Here is a 13,678-nt window from a genome sequence, read left to right as displayed (position 1 = left end):
TTTTAAAATTTTTAAAATTTATATATATATATATATGTGTGTGTGTGTATATACATATATATATATATATTTTTTTTTTTTTTTAAGAGCGGATTAGCAGCGGGTGCAGGACCGGGGCAGCGCATCCTCCGCCGCCGCGCAGCGCCGCGCCCGGAGCCCGCGGGGAGCGGGGGCACCGTCCCCTGTGCTCCGGCGGGGCGCGCGTGTCTGTGCGTGTGTCTGTGCGTGTGCCCGCCCGCCGGGGCTGTGCGGGGGTGTGTGCGGTGTCCCTGCCCGCCCGCGGGCGCGCCGGGAGCGCCGCCGCCGCCGCTGCCCTTTGATCCCGGCGTTAGTGTTAGTTAGGGGCCGGGAGGAGCGCGGGGCGCAGCCCTCGGCACCGCCGCGCCAGCCCTCGCCCCGGCACGGCGCCCGGCGCCCGCCCGCCCGCCGGGAACACATCCCCGGCCGCTGAGGGATACTGCGACCGGGGACAAGCCAGGTGCACGACCGGGTTGCGGGGGGGGTGGGGGGGTGGGGGGTGGGGGGGAGAGGAAAAGAAAGAGAGAGGGGAGAGGGAGCCCTTCGCGGTGGCTCCGAGAAAACCGGCTTCAAGCCCCCTTTCCCCCGGCGAAGAGGGAAAACCCGCCCCGGTTAGCAGCTCCCCCGGGGGCCCCGGCTTTGTGCCTGTCCGTGCCCCCCCCTCCCGGTCTTATTTGATCTCCCGTTAAACCAAGGAGGAGAATGTGAAAAAAGGGGGAAAATGCCCAGGAGGAAGCAGGAGCAGCCCAAGCGCCTCTCTTCACGTAAGTGCCCCCTCTTTTTGCCATTTTCTCCTTCCTCCTCTCCCCGTCTCCTTCCCCTCTGCAGCCGCCTCCGTCGTTTCGTGCATTAGTTTAGGGTTACAGAGGTGAAACTGACAAAGACACAGCCTGGGTTATTCCTCTTTTAGGTCTGAGCTAAGGCAGCCATGTTGGTGATGAACAGCCTTGTGCCCTTTTAATTTTTCCTCTCTCTCCTTTCCCCCCTTCTTTCTTCGCGTCTCTCGCCCTTTCCTCCCTCTCCCTCCCCTCGCCCGTGATTGTGCATTTGTGCTAAGGGGGGGGTGGAGGGGGGGGGCGGTGTGGGTTTCTCTTTGGGGCCGGAGGGAGGGGGGTCTGTTTTATTCGGGTGGGGAGGGGGGCTAAGCACGGGAGGGGAGGGCGGCGAGAGGGGAAGCGGCTGCTGGCGTCTTGTGCGGAACCAGCCGAGAGGTCCGTCCCCGGCTAAAGGTTGCGGCGGGGCTGGGCGGCCCGGGAGCGAGGGGTAGGCGGGCAGCGGCCGCGGAGGGGGCCGGCGGGGCACCCCACACCGACCCCAGGGCCACCCCGGAGGGGGCTGTGGCCGCCGGCGGCGGCGTGGGAGGGGGCGGCGGGGAGGCAGACCGTGGCAGGCGAGGTCCCTGCAGAGCAGGGAGAGGAGGCGGCGGCGGGCTCCGGGCTCCTCCTGGCCGCAGTGAAATGAAGGGTCAGGCGAGCCAGGCGAGACTCAGGCTTCGGCGGCGCTGCCCCAGACGAGAGCAGCAGAGCACAGGGCTAAAGTACATCCGATCCTCCGCCCGCGGGCACCCCTTGCGCTCGCACACACACACGCACACACACACATACACACACACACATCCCCTGACACGGCTCACCCTGCCCTGCTCCTGATCGCTCCCTCCCCCCTCGCTGCCTGTTTTCTCCCCTCTTTGCAAAACAGTTAACTTTTCTCCCGCTCCTTCTCCCCCTCTCCTTGTATTCAGCGCTCGGCAGCTATTGAGAGGGAGGCGGAGAGGAGGGGAAGGGACCTAAAAATACCGTGCCCCTGCATGGCCCCAGGGCTGGTTTTAGGAGAGAGCGGGGTGGATGGAGGGGTCATTTATCTGTCCCCGACACATCTGCTCGGAGTGGGCCTGCAGCCCCTGCACGCCGAGCTCAGGGCAGGGCGAGAGCTGAGCCGCCGATGCCGGAGCCGGGCTCGGTCACCGGGAGTTCACCGGGGCGGCTCCTGCCCCTGCCCGCGGGGCGCCGCTGCGGGCGGAGCGCGGCCCGGCCCCCGCTCCGCTCTGCGGGCAGAGGGGCTGGGGCAGCACTCCCCGCGCCCTTCCCGTACCGACACACGGGTCGGGATGGGGGATGTGGGCGCTGGGGGCGAGGGGGCGGCACTTGCAGCCCCGCAAAGATTTGTCTCCCTTTTTCTTTTCCTGCCGACTCGAGGCAAGGGCTTGAGTTGTGGTGGGCTTTGCTTTGGGGGGAGGGGGGGGTTTGATGCTTGAGATTGGTTTTGGGTTTTTTCCCCCCCCCTTCCCCTCCTCTTGCCGTTTGCCCCCGCGTAGCCCTTTGGCGGTCCGCCCGCCGGAGGAGCCGAGCCGGCAGCCCCGGTTTCTCCTGCAAGCGCAGCTGGCACGGCTCGGCTCGGCTCGGTTTGGCCGGGCTCGGCTCGGGGGGGCCGGCGGGAGCGCGGCGCCCGCCTCTGCAGCGCCCCGGCCCCGGCGCGGCGGGCGGGAGCAGGGGCCAAGTCCGGGCGCGCCGGGGCGTTCCGGGGGGCGGCCGCGGGGGGCCCGGCTCGGCAGAAGCCCCGCGGGGCTCCCGGGGCGGGCGGAGGCGGCGGGGCCGCGCCGGGCTGGCGGCTGACCTTGCCCTCGCCCCCGCCCCGGCGCGCTGCCCTCCGCCCGCCCCTGGGGCTGACATCAAACCTGGGCTCCATCTTAGCTCGGCCGGGCGCTGCCGAGCGCGGCCGCAGGGGCTCAGCTCGGCGCGGCTCCGCCGGGCCCGGCCCTGCGCTGCCCCCGCCTCTGGGTTGCGGCTGAGGCCGTCCGCGGCCCCGACCTCCTGACCGCCGCGCTGGGGGAAGTCACGGCTTTTTCTGGGCCGGGGAACAATTGCCTTCATTGTGCGGATAGAGTTCGGCGTGTGTTATTATTTTGATATTTTTAGATTTTTTTTTTGTTTGTTTTAAAATACACGGCCTAATTTGTACTTCTTTCGGATTAATTTTTTAGTTCAGTTCATGGGAGGAGTTTTTTTTCTCCTGATGTGCAAAAGGCACACCCGCCATATGTCCCACACGAATGCTACTATTCAGTGGGATTTATTTATTTTAGTTTATTTTGCAACTATATTGCAATGGATCAAAAGCTATTACTGACAATAGCAATAATACTTTAGATAACTCAGAACAATACTGTTCTAGATTCAGAAAATACCTTGGAATTCAGTGTGCAGATGCTGTAAATAGTGATTTGGTTTGGGTGGCTTTTTTGGTTTGTGATTTGTAAGCAACATGTTGCTTTAATGGGTACTCAGTGTAAAAGACATTTTTATTCTCTGATTCTCACTGGTTTTAGCAACACATTTCTTAGCGGGACAGAGGGTGTATTTCGTTTTGAGATGTTAGTGGTGGTAGAAGAATGTAAAGTGCCTCACGTTCATCCCAAAAGAAGCTGTCAGCTGCTGTGCTCAACCTTGACTCTGCCCCACTGAGGGCATCACGCTGTGATTCACTCCCAAGTCATGTTACAGGTTGCTGCTAGTGCGTGAATGCTCTCCAGGACACCGAAGTGATGTAGCATCTTACTGAACCTCCCTGGGATATTTTGGATTCTGTTGCAATTGTTTGGGAAATAAATAGTCAGATGTTGATACACAGAATAATTTGGGTGTTACATTGTAACTGAGCAGATGTAACTTAGTCTGGCAAATGCTTGTCGAATGTAGTACAGTTTGGGTAGGAAGCTGTGTTCTCAGGGTTTCTAGGCCTTAATTAATTCCTTATAAGTTGTTATGTATCCTGCAGTGCACCTGAGGATTGCTGTCACTGCTGACTAGCACTCTGATTTTATACTTCTGCCCACTGACTCCACTGGACAGCCCTCACCTACATTTAGAGGTAGTTTCGCTTGAGAAGACTGCACTGCCAAAAAATCATGCCATGGTGAAGAAGTTCTCTGTACAAGAGTTTGCTCGACATGTACAAGGCTGCTGCAAGAGTTTAATTCAGTTCCAAGGGAGTTGCGAGCTACTGACGCCTCAGTGTTTGAAGGAAGAGAAGGATTGATATTATTAGATGCAATAATAGTGTGTTTTGGTGGCTCTGCTTAAAAGGGCAGAGTTAAGGTCGAGCTTTCAGTCACTGGAGTTGTTTACAACGTAATTTAGTTTGGAAGGGTCCTTTGGAGGTCATCTGGCCTAGCCCCCTGCTCAAAGCAGGATGAACCTCAGGGTTCAGTCAGATGGATGGGCCCTTTGAGACTCCAGTATTTACATGTATTGTAAAGTGGAGTTTTTGTGTCCAAGGAAGTCAGGTTTGGAGAACTGGTTAGTCACAGATGCCAGCAGAATGTCTTCGGTGATACTCTGTGAAACACAAAAGAAAGTGCATCCTTCAATTTAAGATACAAATGAATGAGGAAAGGGCTTTTGAAGTTCCTGGATAGACAATGGCTTGTTCATACCCAAACTAAATACTGTGGCAGTGTAGACTTGGTTTACAGTGGCAGAATTAAGTCTATAACTAAAATTTTGCCCAGTACATGCGTGTCTTATGATTACACTTGGATGTGGCTAACTTGGAAAAGTCAATTCATTTTCACTGGAATGTTTCAAGGAATTTTGCTCATTCCTGTGTGTATGTGCGTTAGGGTTTGTTTTCCCTTTCAGCTACTTTAGCCGTTAGATATTTGTTTCTCATTTACCCAGCATAAGAATCTTTAAAAAGATATGTATAAACACAACTCTGTCTTTCTTCTCCTTGTTGCCTCGCTTTCCATCCTACCTCAGGCTATTATTTTCTTTACTAAGGTTTCTTGAAAGTCTGCTACCTCTGAATTGCTCGATACAACTTGGAAGAGCTCAGCCTGAAAAGTAAAAGTTTTGGGAAGTCTTTAGGCACTCGAGTAAATGTTTAAGATCTAGAGCACTACATTGCCTTAAGTGCAGCAATCAATACTCCTTGGGGTTTGATTCTGTCTCAGAGGATTGTCAGTAATGCAATTTGCGAATGAATGTCACAATTCCATTTTTTCAAAGCTTGCATTTATTACAGAGTCTCAGGCAGAATTAAATGTTACATTGAGAAGTCTGAACTGCTGCTAGCTTCTGAGGAATGTTTTCAGTGCAGGACAAACGGTAGTGGCAGTTTCTGTTAGTTTTGTTTTGTTAAAGGAGGAGATGCGGCATTGATACAATATTAGTTTCAATATCAAAAGCTAGATATCCTATTATGAGGGCGTGTAACTCTTCTGGCTTTCATGGTCAGGTACAGTGTTGGATGTTCCAGACTTTGTTGACGTGTTCAGCTATTTCTATACACTAAAAAACCACTTGAACTCTGTGAAGCTTTTTATTATATTGTTTTTATTGCTCAATTATATCATCAGAGGACAAAAAAATGCTGTCAAGCAAGTAAATTAACAGTGATTTAGAGCTTCCTTCATTTTTTATTTCTGCAGCTCGCTTCATCTGATACTTTCTGATAGCAAGAAAGGATGCATTGGATAGGTTTTTCAAAAGACTTCCCAATGTCAGGAGCACCTTTACTGTCATTTAGTATTTAAGAGTTGCCCCCAAGACAAAACACTTTTGCCAGGAACAGGAATCTTTCTCTTTCAAATGAGTTTATTACTTTGCTAGCAAACATGGCATGTATAAGGGGAAGCTTTTATTTATTCTTCTAGCATGTTTTATTTATTCTTCTAACATGCTTACTGTTTTTGACCTCTTACCACTGTGGGGATCTTGATATAGCACATAGTCCACAAGAGGATCCACATAGGGAAAATTATTATTCTTGGTATGATTAGGTTAATAATTTCAATGCTCTCATTATGGTTGTCGTGGTGGTACTGTAATGAACCTCTCAAATGAACAGCAGCCTTTTGGTGGATTGAGTAACAACCCCATTACTCTATCTGAAAACACTTCTCTCATTTTGTCCCTCTTGTGCTAGTGGAGTCCTCACAGACTTTTCAAAAATACCTTCTCCCTTTATGGAGGTCCCTTCTGACATGTAAAGTCTTTCTCTTTAAATTTGTATGCTGATTTTTTTTGTTGTTGTTGTGTGAACTAAGTCACTTTTACAAGATGATTCAGTGATAAGTGTCTAAAGCACATCAATGGTAGGTGATGTCTTAGTGTTGTCTGATGGTACAAAATACAGTTAAATCACACTGGAGTATAGATTAGGCTGCTGAAGAGTCAGTGTTGTGCTCATTAAGCTAGTGAAGTCTTTAGAATCTTATGAGTGAGATTTTAAAGGGGGTAGGGGTGCCCAATGTTTAGAACAAAACTGCAAACTTCATAGTTTGCCAAACAGGAGAACCAGCAGGGAGAGCAGTGGAATGGGAAATATAAGAGCATGCAGACAGAATTTTTACTTTTAAAAAAGATGAAGAATGAGTATGACTTAATCTTTGTAGCAGAGTGATTGTTGTCTTTTTCATATGTAAGAAGGCAGGAGTAGGAGGAATTAAGTTTAGAAAAAAAAGAAGGAAGAAGAGGAGCCAGGAGGAGCTGGCTGTTCAAAGTGAAGTATTAGTAATTTCCTATAATTTAATCAGACCAGATCCCAGGGCAAGATAATGAGAGCATGACCTACAAAAGAGGACTTTTTGGAAGTTAAAAGGGTTTCTAACATGAAGCTTCACAAGGCATGTGATTTGTCATGAAGCACTGTATAGAGGACTTTTTTTCTCCTTTCACATTGCAAAGAAATCATAATATGGGCATGAGTTCAGATCGTTAGGGAGAACTGATACGGACTGTGTCTGGAATCTTTTTACTATTGCAGTTTTTCAAGCATGATCCTGGAGTTCTTTAAGAGTATATCTTCTAAATAACATTTTGTTTTGTTTCCTAGTATAGCATTTTTTGTTGCCTAGTTTGCTGTTCATCGTACATGATTTGTATCATTTGGGTTTACGCGTGCAAATCCCTCCAGGATGTTTGGAGGCTAAAGTATCATATGCTTTTCAAAAATAACAATAATATGCTAAATATCTGGACTGCAAAGTAGCCAGTGGTGTGTAATAGAATCCAGTTTTCATGGGGATGGGGGCAGTTTTCTTCCTCTTTCTCTCTGCCCCCCAAAGTAAAACTTTTTTTTGATCTACTTTAAATGTATTCTCCGAACAATACATGCTAAGTATTGATATGGGCATGAAGAATAGTAAATTGGGCTGAAGGGAAAAAAAAAACCTTCAAAAAGGTGGATAATATCCCTTTCTCCAGGGATTTTCTTTTTTAAATGTAGTTAAGTAATAACACTGAGACTTGACCCATACTTCATTTGAAGGGATACATGCTCTAGGGTACAGACAGCATCAGTGCTGCAGTTACACACTGCATTGTGGCTACTGTAGTGAACAATTCAGCAATTTGTACCCATAAGCTCACATGAAAGCTTGTCTTTCAGGTTTCCTTTTTTGCAGACTAACTTCGAGTCACCTTTATGGTAGTGTTATGCTCCCAAAGACAGTTTCTCTTTCCATTGCCTAGTATCCGTCTTGGTCTAGACACCAAATATTTTGAATGTCCTGTCTAAACCCGACAGCTTAGGAGTTAGCTCTGTTCTTTAAATTTCTCCTGCCTTTCAAGGGATTTCCTTGTTTGTGGTGTAATTATACTGAGTAGTGGAGTTCCAAGTTAAGCCTAACATTAAGACAAGCCTGTTCCACTTTGCAGGTTAAGAATTCACAGGGTCTGAATTTGGGTAATTTGGAATGACACAAAATTCGTGCTTGGACTTTTTTTTTCTCTGAGAAACATTAAGTAGAGAGAGAAAAACTGGGCTGCATGAATAGTCCTTTCGCTCATTTTTCTCAGTACTTAGATAACAGGACTGGAAGCAGAGGAGAAAGAGTGACTAGTGCTGATAGCACAGCAGACTGAGAGGGAAGGTTGCATGCGAGACTGATGATTTAGTTGCTGTTTAGAATAAATCCCATTAAAAATTAAAGGGTTACCAAGTGGTAGCGTTTTTGTAATGAGTGGTATAATCAGCAGTTTCAGCTGATGAAATTAGGTTCCAAACATCTGCACTGTTTTGTTTCTTTTATTTTGGGGTGCTCTCACTAGGGTAGAAGTAACATTTTTGAAGCAACTCAAAGCCAAGCTACTGTCATCATCCCTTTGAATTCTGCATGGCCCTACTCTGAGGATTTCCGTCCTCAGGAATAGTTTGTAACTCTGCTGGCCCTCATCTGGGGTTTGCAGCTTGGATGTGGTTTTCCTCTGTTGCCGGGGCTTTCTATGCATATGCAAAGAATTCTTTCCTTCATGGTCTCAAGTTTTATCTGAAAGTTTCTGAAAGGGAAAAGATTTGTCACAAGCTTGCTTTAAAATTACAACTTCTTATTTTGAATGAATGTGTTGGACATGTTCTGAATCTTGGTGCCTGCTAGACTTTTGTAAGATGCTGTATCAGGGCAAGTAACTTTTAGAAAAATGGATTAAAAGAACTGCTGGTTTTACTAAGTATGTATTTAACTTACTGAATAATCCCCATGTGTGACTTTAATGAACACAAATTCTTTGCAAGCTTCTAGACTTCACTTTGATTTGTGTAGTAGGACAAATAATTGCTCATCTCAAAAATTAAAATACGAACAGATCTTCCCCAACTAGCTGATCATTATCTGAAGTGAAAACTAAGGAACTAAGAGAGGGTGGCAGACAAGTGTATTTAGATAGCAGCTGGTGGTGTAGCTGTGTTTGCGTGCTTTCCTGAAGCACAGCCAGAGTCTCTCCCTTTATAAACCACGGTGCCAAATCTAGACCTGGCAACTCTTGACTGAGGACCCATTTCTTTCTGTGTTTGGAGCAGAACTTCCTCTTACCCACCTCTGTGTTTCTGGCACTTCAAGCCCACGAGAAGCCCTTCTCAGGCACCAGAGTAAGCATAACAGCCTAGAGCTGCTCTAATTTCTGCTGCCCCCAGGCTCTCACCCTGCTCCTTGTTCTGGAAAGGAAAGGCTGACATAATCCTTTCGTCAGTTCTGCATTGCCAAAGGGAGTTCTTTGCACAGCGAATAACTCTGAAGGGGGCTCTTCTGCCCACCTTGAGGTACTTGAACATTGCCCATAAGGCCTAAATAGGCTTCATCATAATTGTTTATATTGTCTTCCTGCACAGTGCTGTGCCATGCTGAGATAACGAAGCAAGCTCTAAATAAGCTGCCTTGTGTACAAGAGGCCGTTATCACAGCAGTGTGCCCAGGTTAATTCAGCTCTACTACTTGTGGGTATACTCCAGCTGCCTCAGATATCACCACATAGCACTGTGTTATTTAGTATGGACACACTCTCAGGAGAATCAGAGTTGTTGTCTTTGAAGGCATTTACTGGCCTGCATAAAAGTTCTTGGTAAAGCCCACGGAATTCTCAGCCGAGAAATGCACTTCGGAAAAATAAAATCAAATCCCATGACCATTGTCACACTTGTTTGTTTGTTCAGCAGGAATGGATTGGACATGAACGTGAAACTTCTTCTTCACTTCTGGCTATTCCTCTGCATCTAAATTTTAGGTGGATTTTTAGGCAGAATGTCAAAACAGGTTGTTGTCATTTCTGCTGTGTCTGTGCCCTAAGTAGCCATAGCAGTAGTTTCTTGTACTGGGAGCTTGGCACAGAATCTTAAATTTCTTTAAGATAAGGTTTGAGGAATGTCCACTTCTAATTGAGTGCTTGCACATTAGTTATGTGACGTCTGACTTCTTAAGGGTGAAAGCTGAGGTGTAGTGCCTAAAACCACGTGTTTGGGAGTGAGCAGTGCCTATTCCACATGGTCCGCTGCTGTGTGCTCTCCTACCACTATGAGTAGCTTCCTAATCCTCTCTTATTTGGCTTTGCTTGTTAACCCCAAGCAATCCTCTCAGGGACTGAGAAAGCAGCTGTCTTTGGTAGCAAGCACAGCACGACAAAACAAACACTTCTTGAAGCTTCTCTTAGATATGTTACCACAATATCATCCTTGCAGGAGGAATTAGAAACACAGGGAATATAATTTGCCATGTTTTAATCTCACATTGGGAGAGAGGAAAAGATTAAATTATAGACAGCTAGATTCCTGTGACATGTACAGGAGGGAATAATTTCAGTATCTGAAACCTCAACTTTTGGTTTCTGAACCAGTTGGAAAGCTAATGAGAACAAAACACCTCAGATGAGTAATGGGGCAGAGGAAAATGGTGAGGAGCCCATTATATATCAGAAATAGAGCAAGAAAAGTTGCTTATAGCAAAAATAAACAGAAACTAGTCAAAACCAAAAGAGGTCTTTGTTAAAGCAGGTACTCTGGTTGTTGTCACCTACTGTGGTTGAATATTGCCATCCACACAGTTTGTGAGCTCCTCCCTTTGCTTTGTGACCCCTTTATAGGGGTTGTGAGCACAGTAGGGATAATTACAGGCACTGTAGCACCTTGATCTGAGACTTCCCATGTTCTGTTTATTGCCACCTGCATATTAAGATGACAGGGATTTCTAGTTGACTTTGTTGTTTCTCTTACTTTATTGATCCCTGGAATGTCTTTAATAAATGTGTTCTAAAGCAACAATTTTATATATTTTAAAAGTCCTTCTCTAAGAGTCAATGCTTTGAGTGCTTAGTGTGGGTTTTTCTCTTCTGTATGTTAATAAAAGGGAAGAAAGTTCACAGTATTTGCTGCCACTACCTTTCTGACTTCAATATTTAGAATAATTTGACTTCAGTGAGTTCCCTTAACATTATTTTTAAAATTGAACTTTATTATCAGGCATGGGCCATCTTTGCAGCCTTCCTTTGAGCCTCCCTAGGGCGGTGCAAATATTATGGAAGTTGCCTTGGTCCCCAGTTGGGGATTGTTATTGCATGGGGATATTTGAAGGAGAGAAATAATTCTGTTATTTCATACATCTTCATATCACTACAGCTTGGAATATGCTGTGAATCAGAGATGGGAAGGGTTAGAGATGGAGCCACAGCTGGAATGCATTCTAATCTCCTTATTGCTAGTTAAGAGCCATTTCCAGCTGCTGCTGATAAGCTGGTCTCCAGGCTGAGGCTGGGTTAGCGAACACAAGGGACAATCAGAGCTCTTGCTGTGTTTTTCCTCTGCAAAATACCCAGGTATCTCACAGGAGAGAACCCAGCCCTGCGCGTAAATCGGATGGAAGAGTTGGGACTATTGAATATGGAGCAGTAGCGATTCTTCTGACTCAAGCGGAATGAACTGCTTTTACCAGGATGCCACTGGATTTGTTGGGAAGCTGAGGTGTCTTATTCATGCTCAGAGAAGGAAATAACGAGCTAACCGAAAAAGTCCAAGTAGGCATAGGTCAGGATGTACAACAGCACATCATCTCATCAAGGTAGGCAAACACAACCAGTTCTTTGACAATTTTTCAAACTCCAGTATGTCCTTTCTATGAAGAGCAGCCAGCCAGACACCTGCAGCAATAAAGAGAGAGACAGAGGGAATATGTTGTTCTTCCTTCCCCAGAAGCTACCTGGGTCAGCCTTGTGCCTGGGAGATGAAAACCTCCCTTTGGCAAGCAAGAATTTTTCCCTTGCTGTTTTCCCTTGGTACTGTAAGCTGTAACTGTGTTCCTTAAAGAGTTTTTGGGTCCAAGAGTTCTAGATTGCAATGACAGAGCTGTTGGGGTATATGATGACTGGGGGGATGTTTGGAGGCTCAGCAGGATAGTATGCAGACATTAGATCTCTCTCCTTTTGAGTGCTTTTTTGGTTGGGTTTTTTTTTCCTTGTGGCTCAACAGGAAGTTTTCTTTAGAGTCTTCACACCTATTGGCAGAGCTTCACACACAGCTTTTTTCAGCTTTCATCCTTGTATAGTAATACTACACCAATGAGATCTATTTTTCTTCTTCTCTTTCTTCAAAACCAATTGTGGTATAATCACTGCTTTTATCACTGATACTTCTTCTCTTTTTTACCCTTTTCCAGTCAGTATTTATGATAAGTTTTCTGTGCCAGCTGAAGAAGATTGGTCAGGAAAAGGTAGGAAAGTAGAGAGAGAAATAGCCATTTTTCATTTTGGCAATAGCAGTACTTTATCAGTGTCACACCCTGAATGCCATTGGCGGTTTCAGAAGTTAATAGAAAGAGAAGTTATTTGGAATTGGTTCAAGAGAAGATACAACATGCCTATAAGCCTTGGAGGGAAAAGTAAAAGTTGCCATTTGTATCATCCCTGACATTTTTGTCCTGGCTTAGGAAATTAGAGACAGTAGCCGTGGAGAAGGCAGATCAGAAATACCATGTTCTTCTGTAGGACTTCTGATTGCTCTTTCAGCCGATTGTCTCCTGAATTTCTGTTTTCTGTGGTAGCAGTAAGACATCAGAAAGTGCTCTCCAAGATTACCTTGTGCATGAGAGACAAGGAAATACTGTTTCCTCCTCCATGTATAGTGCATAGGAGTACAAGCCAGGGAGTTAACCTCCTGTTCTAGGCACATATGACCCAACAAAAAAAATAGTTTCAGCCTAAAAGAAAGCCTCTATTCTACTTAAGTCATGTAGGAAAGATACACTTAGTAGTTTCTTGGGGAAGCTGAGCTAAGTCATTGAGGTTGTGCATCTGTAGAGCAGTTGTCCCTCAGAGGTCAGTGGGGGAAAAAGTTGGAGAGCATTCTCCTTTAAATGACCAGATGTGTTCTGGATGCTGCTGTATGTTCTGCAGTGCTGCTGAAAACTTCTAACAGAGTTTTCCTCAAGTATGGGAGCTATGCTAGGCTTACATCAGTCTGTCCCTGTGCAAACCCTGGTGAGAGTTTGTCACCTCTCGATTTCAAAACTTGGCTGTGCCTTCGAAGAGATACAGGAAACCAGTTCTATTGCACAGTCCATTGTATTTAATAACTTAACGCGTGTGGAGGAAGAAGGATGAAATGTATAATTATTCTTTTGGTTTCAGCATCTGTGCATTAGCTATTTTCTGTTCTCCTGTTCTGGGAATCTCTTGTTATAACTAGTGAGAAAGGAGGTATGGAAAGGGAAATTTTACCTGAGATCATGTGCATCTGCCTTGCCATAGGTTTAATATTCCATTTTTAGCCCAAATCAGCTCACTGGCAAGGATGATGGCCTGTGATTTTTTGACTCTCTTATGCTACCTGTGAGAATTGGACTGTTCTTTAGATTCCCACCAGGGGCATTGAAGCAGCCCTGCCTTGAAGATGAAATCAGTAGCTGCAGTGCCTCAGTAATAATTGCTTGTCTTTACCTTCCTCTGTATGTTAATGATTTCTCCCTATTTTATAGACGTGAGCACAGTGTGTGGCTTGGGGAGGAAGGTGGTTTAGACCTCATAGGAGGAATTGAGAAGAGACTGGGAACCTCCTGTGTTTGTACTGAGCCAGGCAAGGAGTAGTGACGGAGAGACAGCGGGTGCTCTTGCTGTGGTGTCCAGGTGGGCTGAGGGAGCTCTGAAGGTCCTACACAGAGCCAGAGTTAATGTGGAAACAGCAGCCTCAAATAATGACAGCAAGGGAGCTTTATTTTCTGGAGCTATCACTTTGGTATTTAGAAACCTTTTTAAAATAAGCCTGTTGTAATCTTGTTTATAGTAATTAAGGATTTACTAGTAATTTAAATAGTTGGTTTTGGCAATGTGCAGGTCGTCTTCTTATTGCTAATGTCAGGTTGAAAACATTTACACAAGAATAAACGTCAAAGAAGCAGGTAATT

At 46.2% G+C, this 13,678-nt stretch overlaps 1 protein-coding gene across 5 annotated transcripts in view; it reads left to right on the top strand.

Moving 5' to 3' along the window:
• The first annotated feature begins 535 nt into the window (after positions 1–535).
• ZNF827 (zinc finger protein 827) overlaps positions 536–13,678 on the top strand; it is a 100,714-nt gene continuing 87,571 nt past the window's right edge. For 4 of the 5 annotated variants that reach the window (XR_007203668.1, XM_048303822.1, XM_048303821.1 and 1 more), the window contains exon 1: positions 536–782. Coding sequence is in view for 4 of the 5 variants with exons in the window: in XM_048303822.1 (XP_048159779.1) it covers positions 740–782 (43 nt within the window). In the remaining variant the exon portion in view is untranslated. Of the gene's footprint in view, positions 783–11,116; positions 11,342–13,678 lie in introns of those variants that run through there. The other variant, XM_048303824.1, reaches the window with a different exon arrangement.

This window comes from Corvus hawaiiensis, chromosome 5 (assembly GCF_020740725.1).
Source record: "Corvus hawaiiensis isolate bCorHaw1 chromosome 5, bCorHaw1.pri.cur, whole genome shotgun sequence".
Classification (NCBI taxonomy): Eukaryota; Metazoa; Chordata; class Aves; order Passeriformes; family Corvidae; genus Corvus; species Corvus hawaiiensis.
The sequence above is the reverse complement of the archived record's forward strand: the minus strand, read 5'-3'. Positions and strand labels throughout refer to the sequence as shown.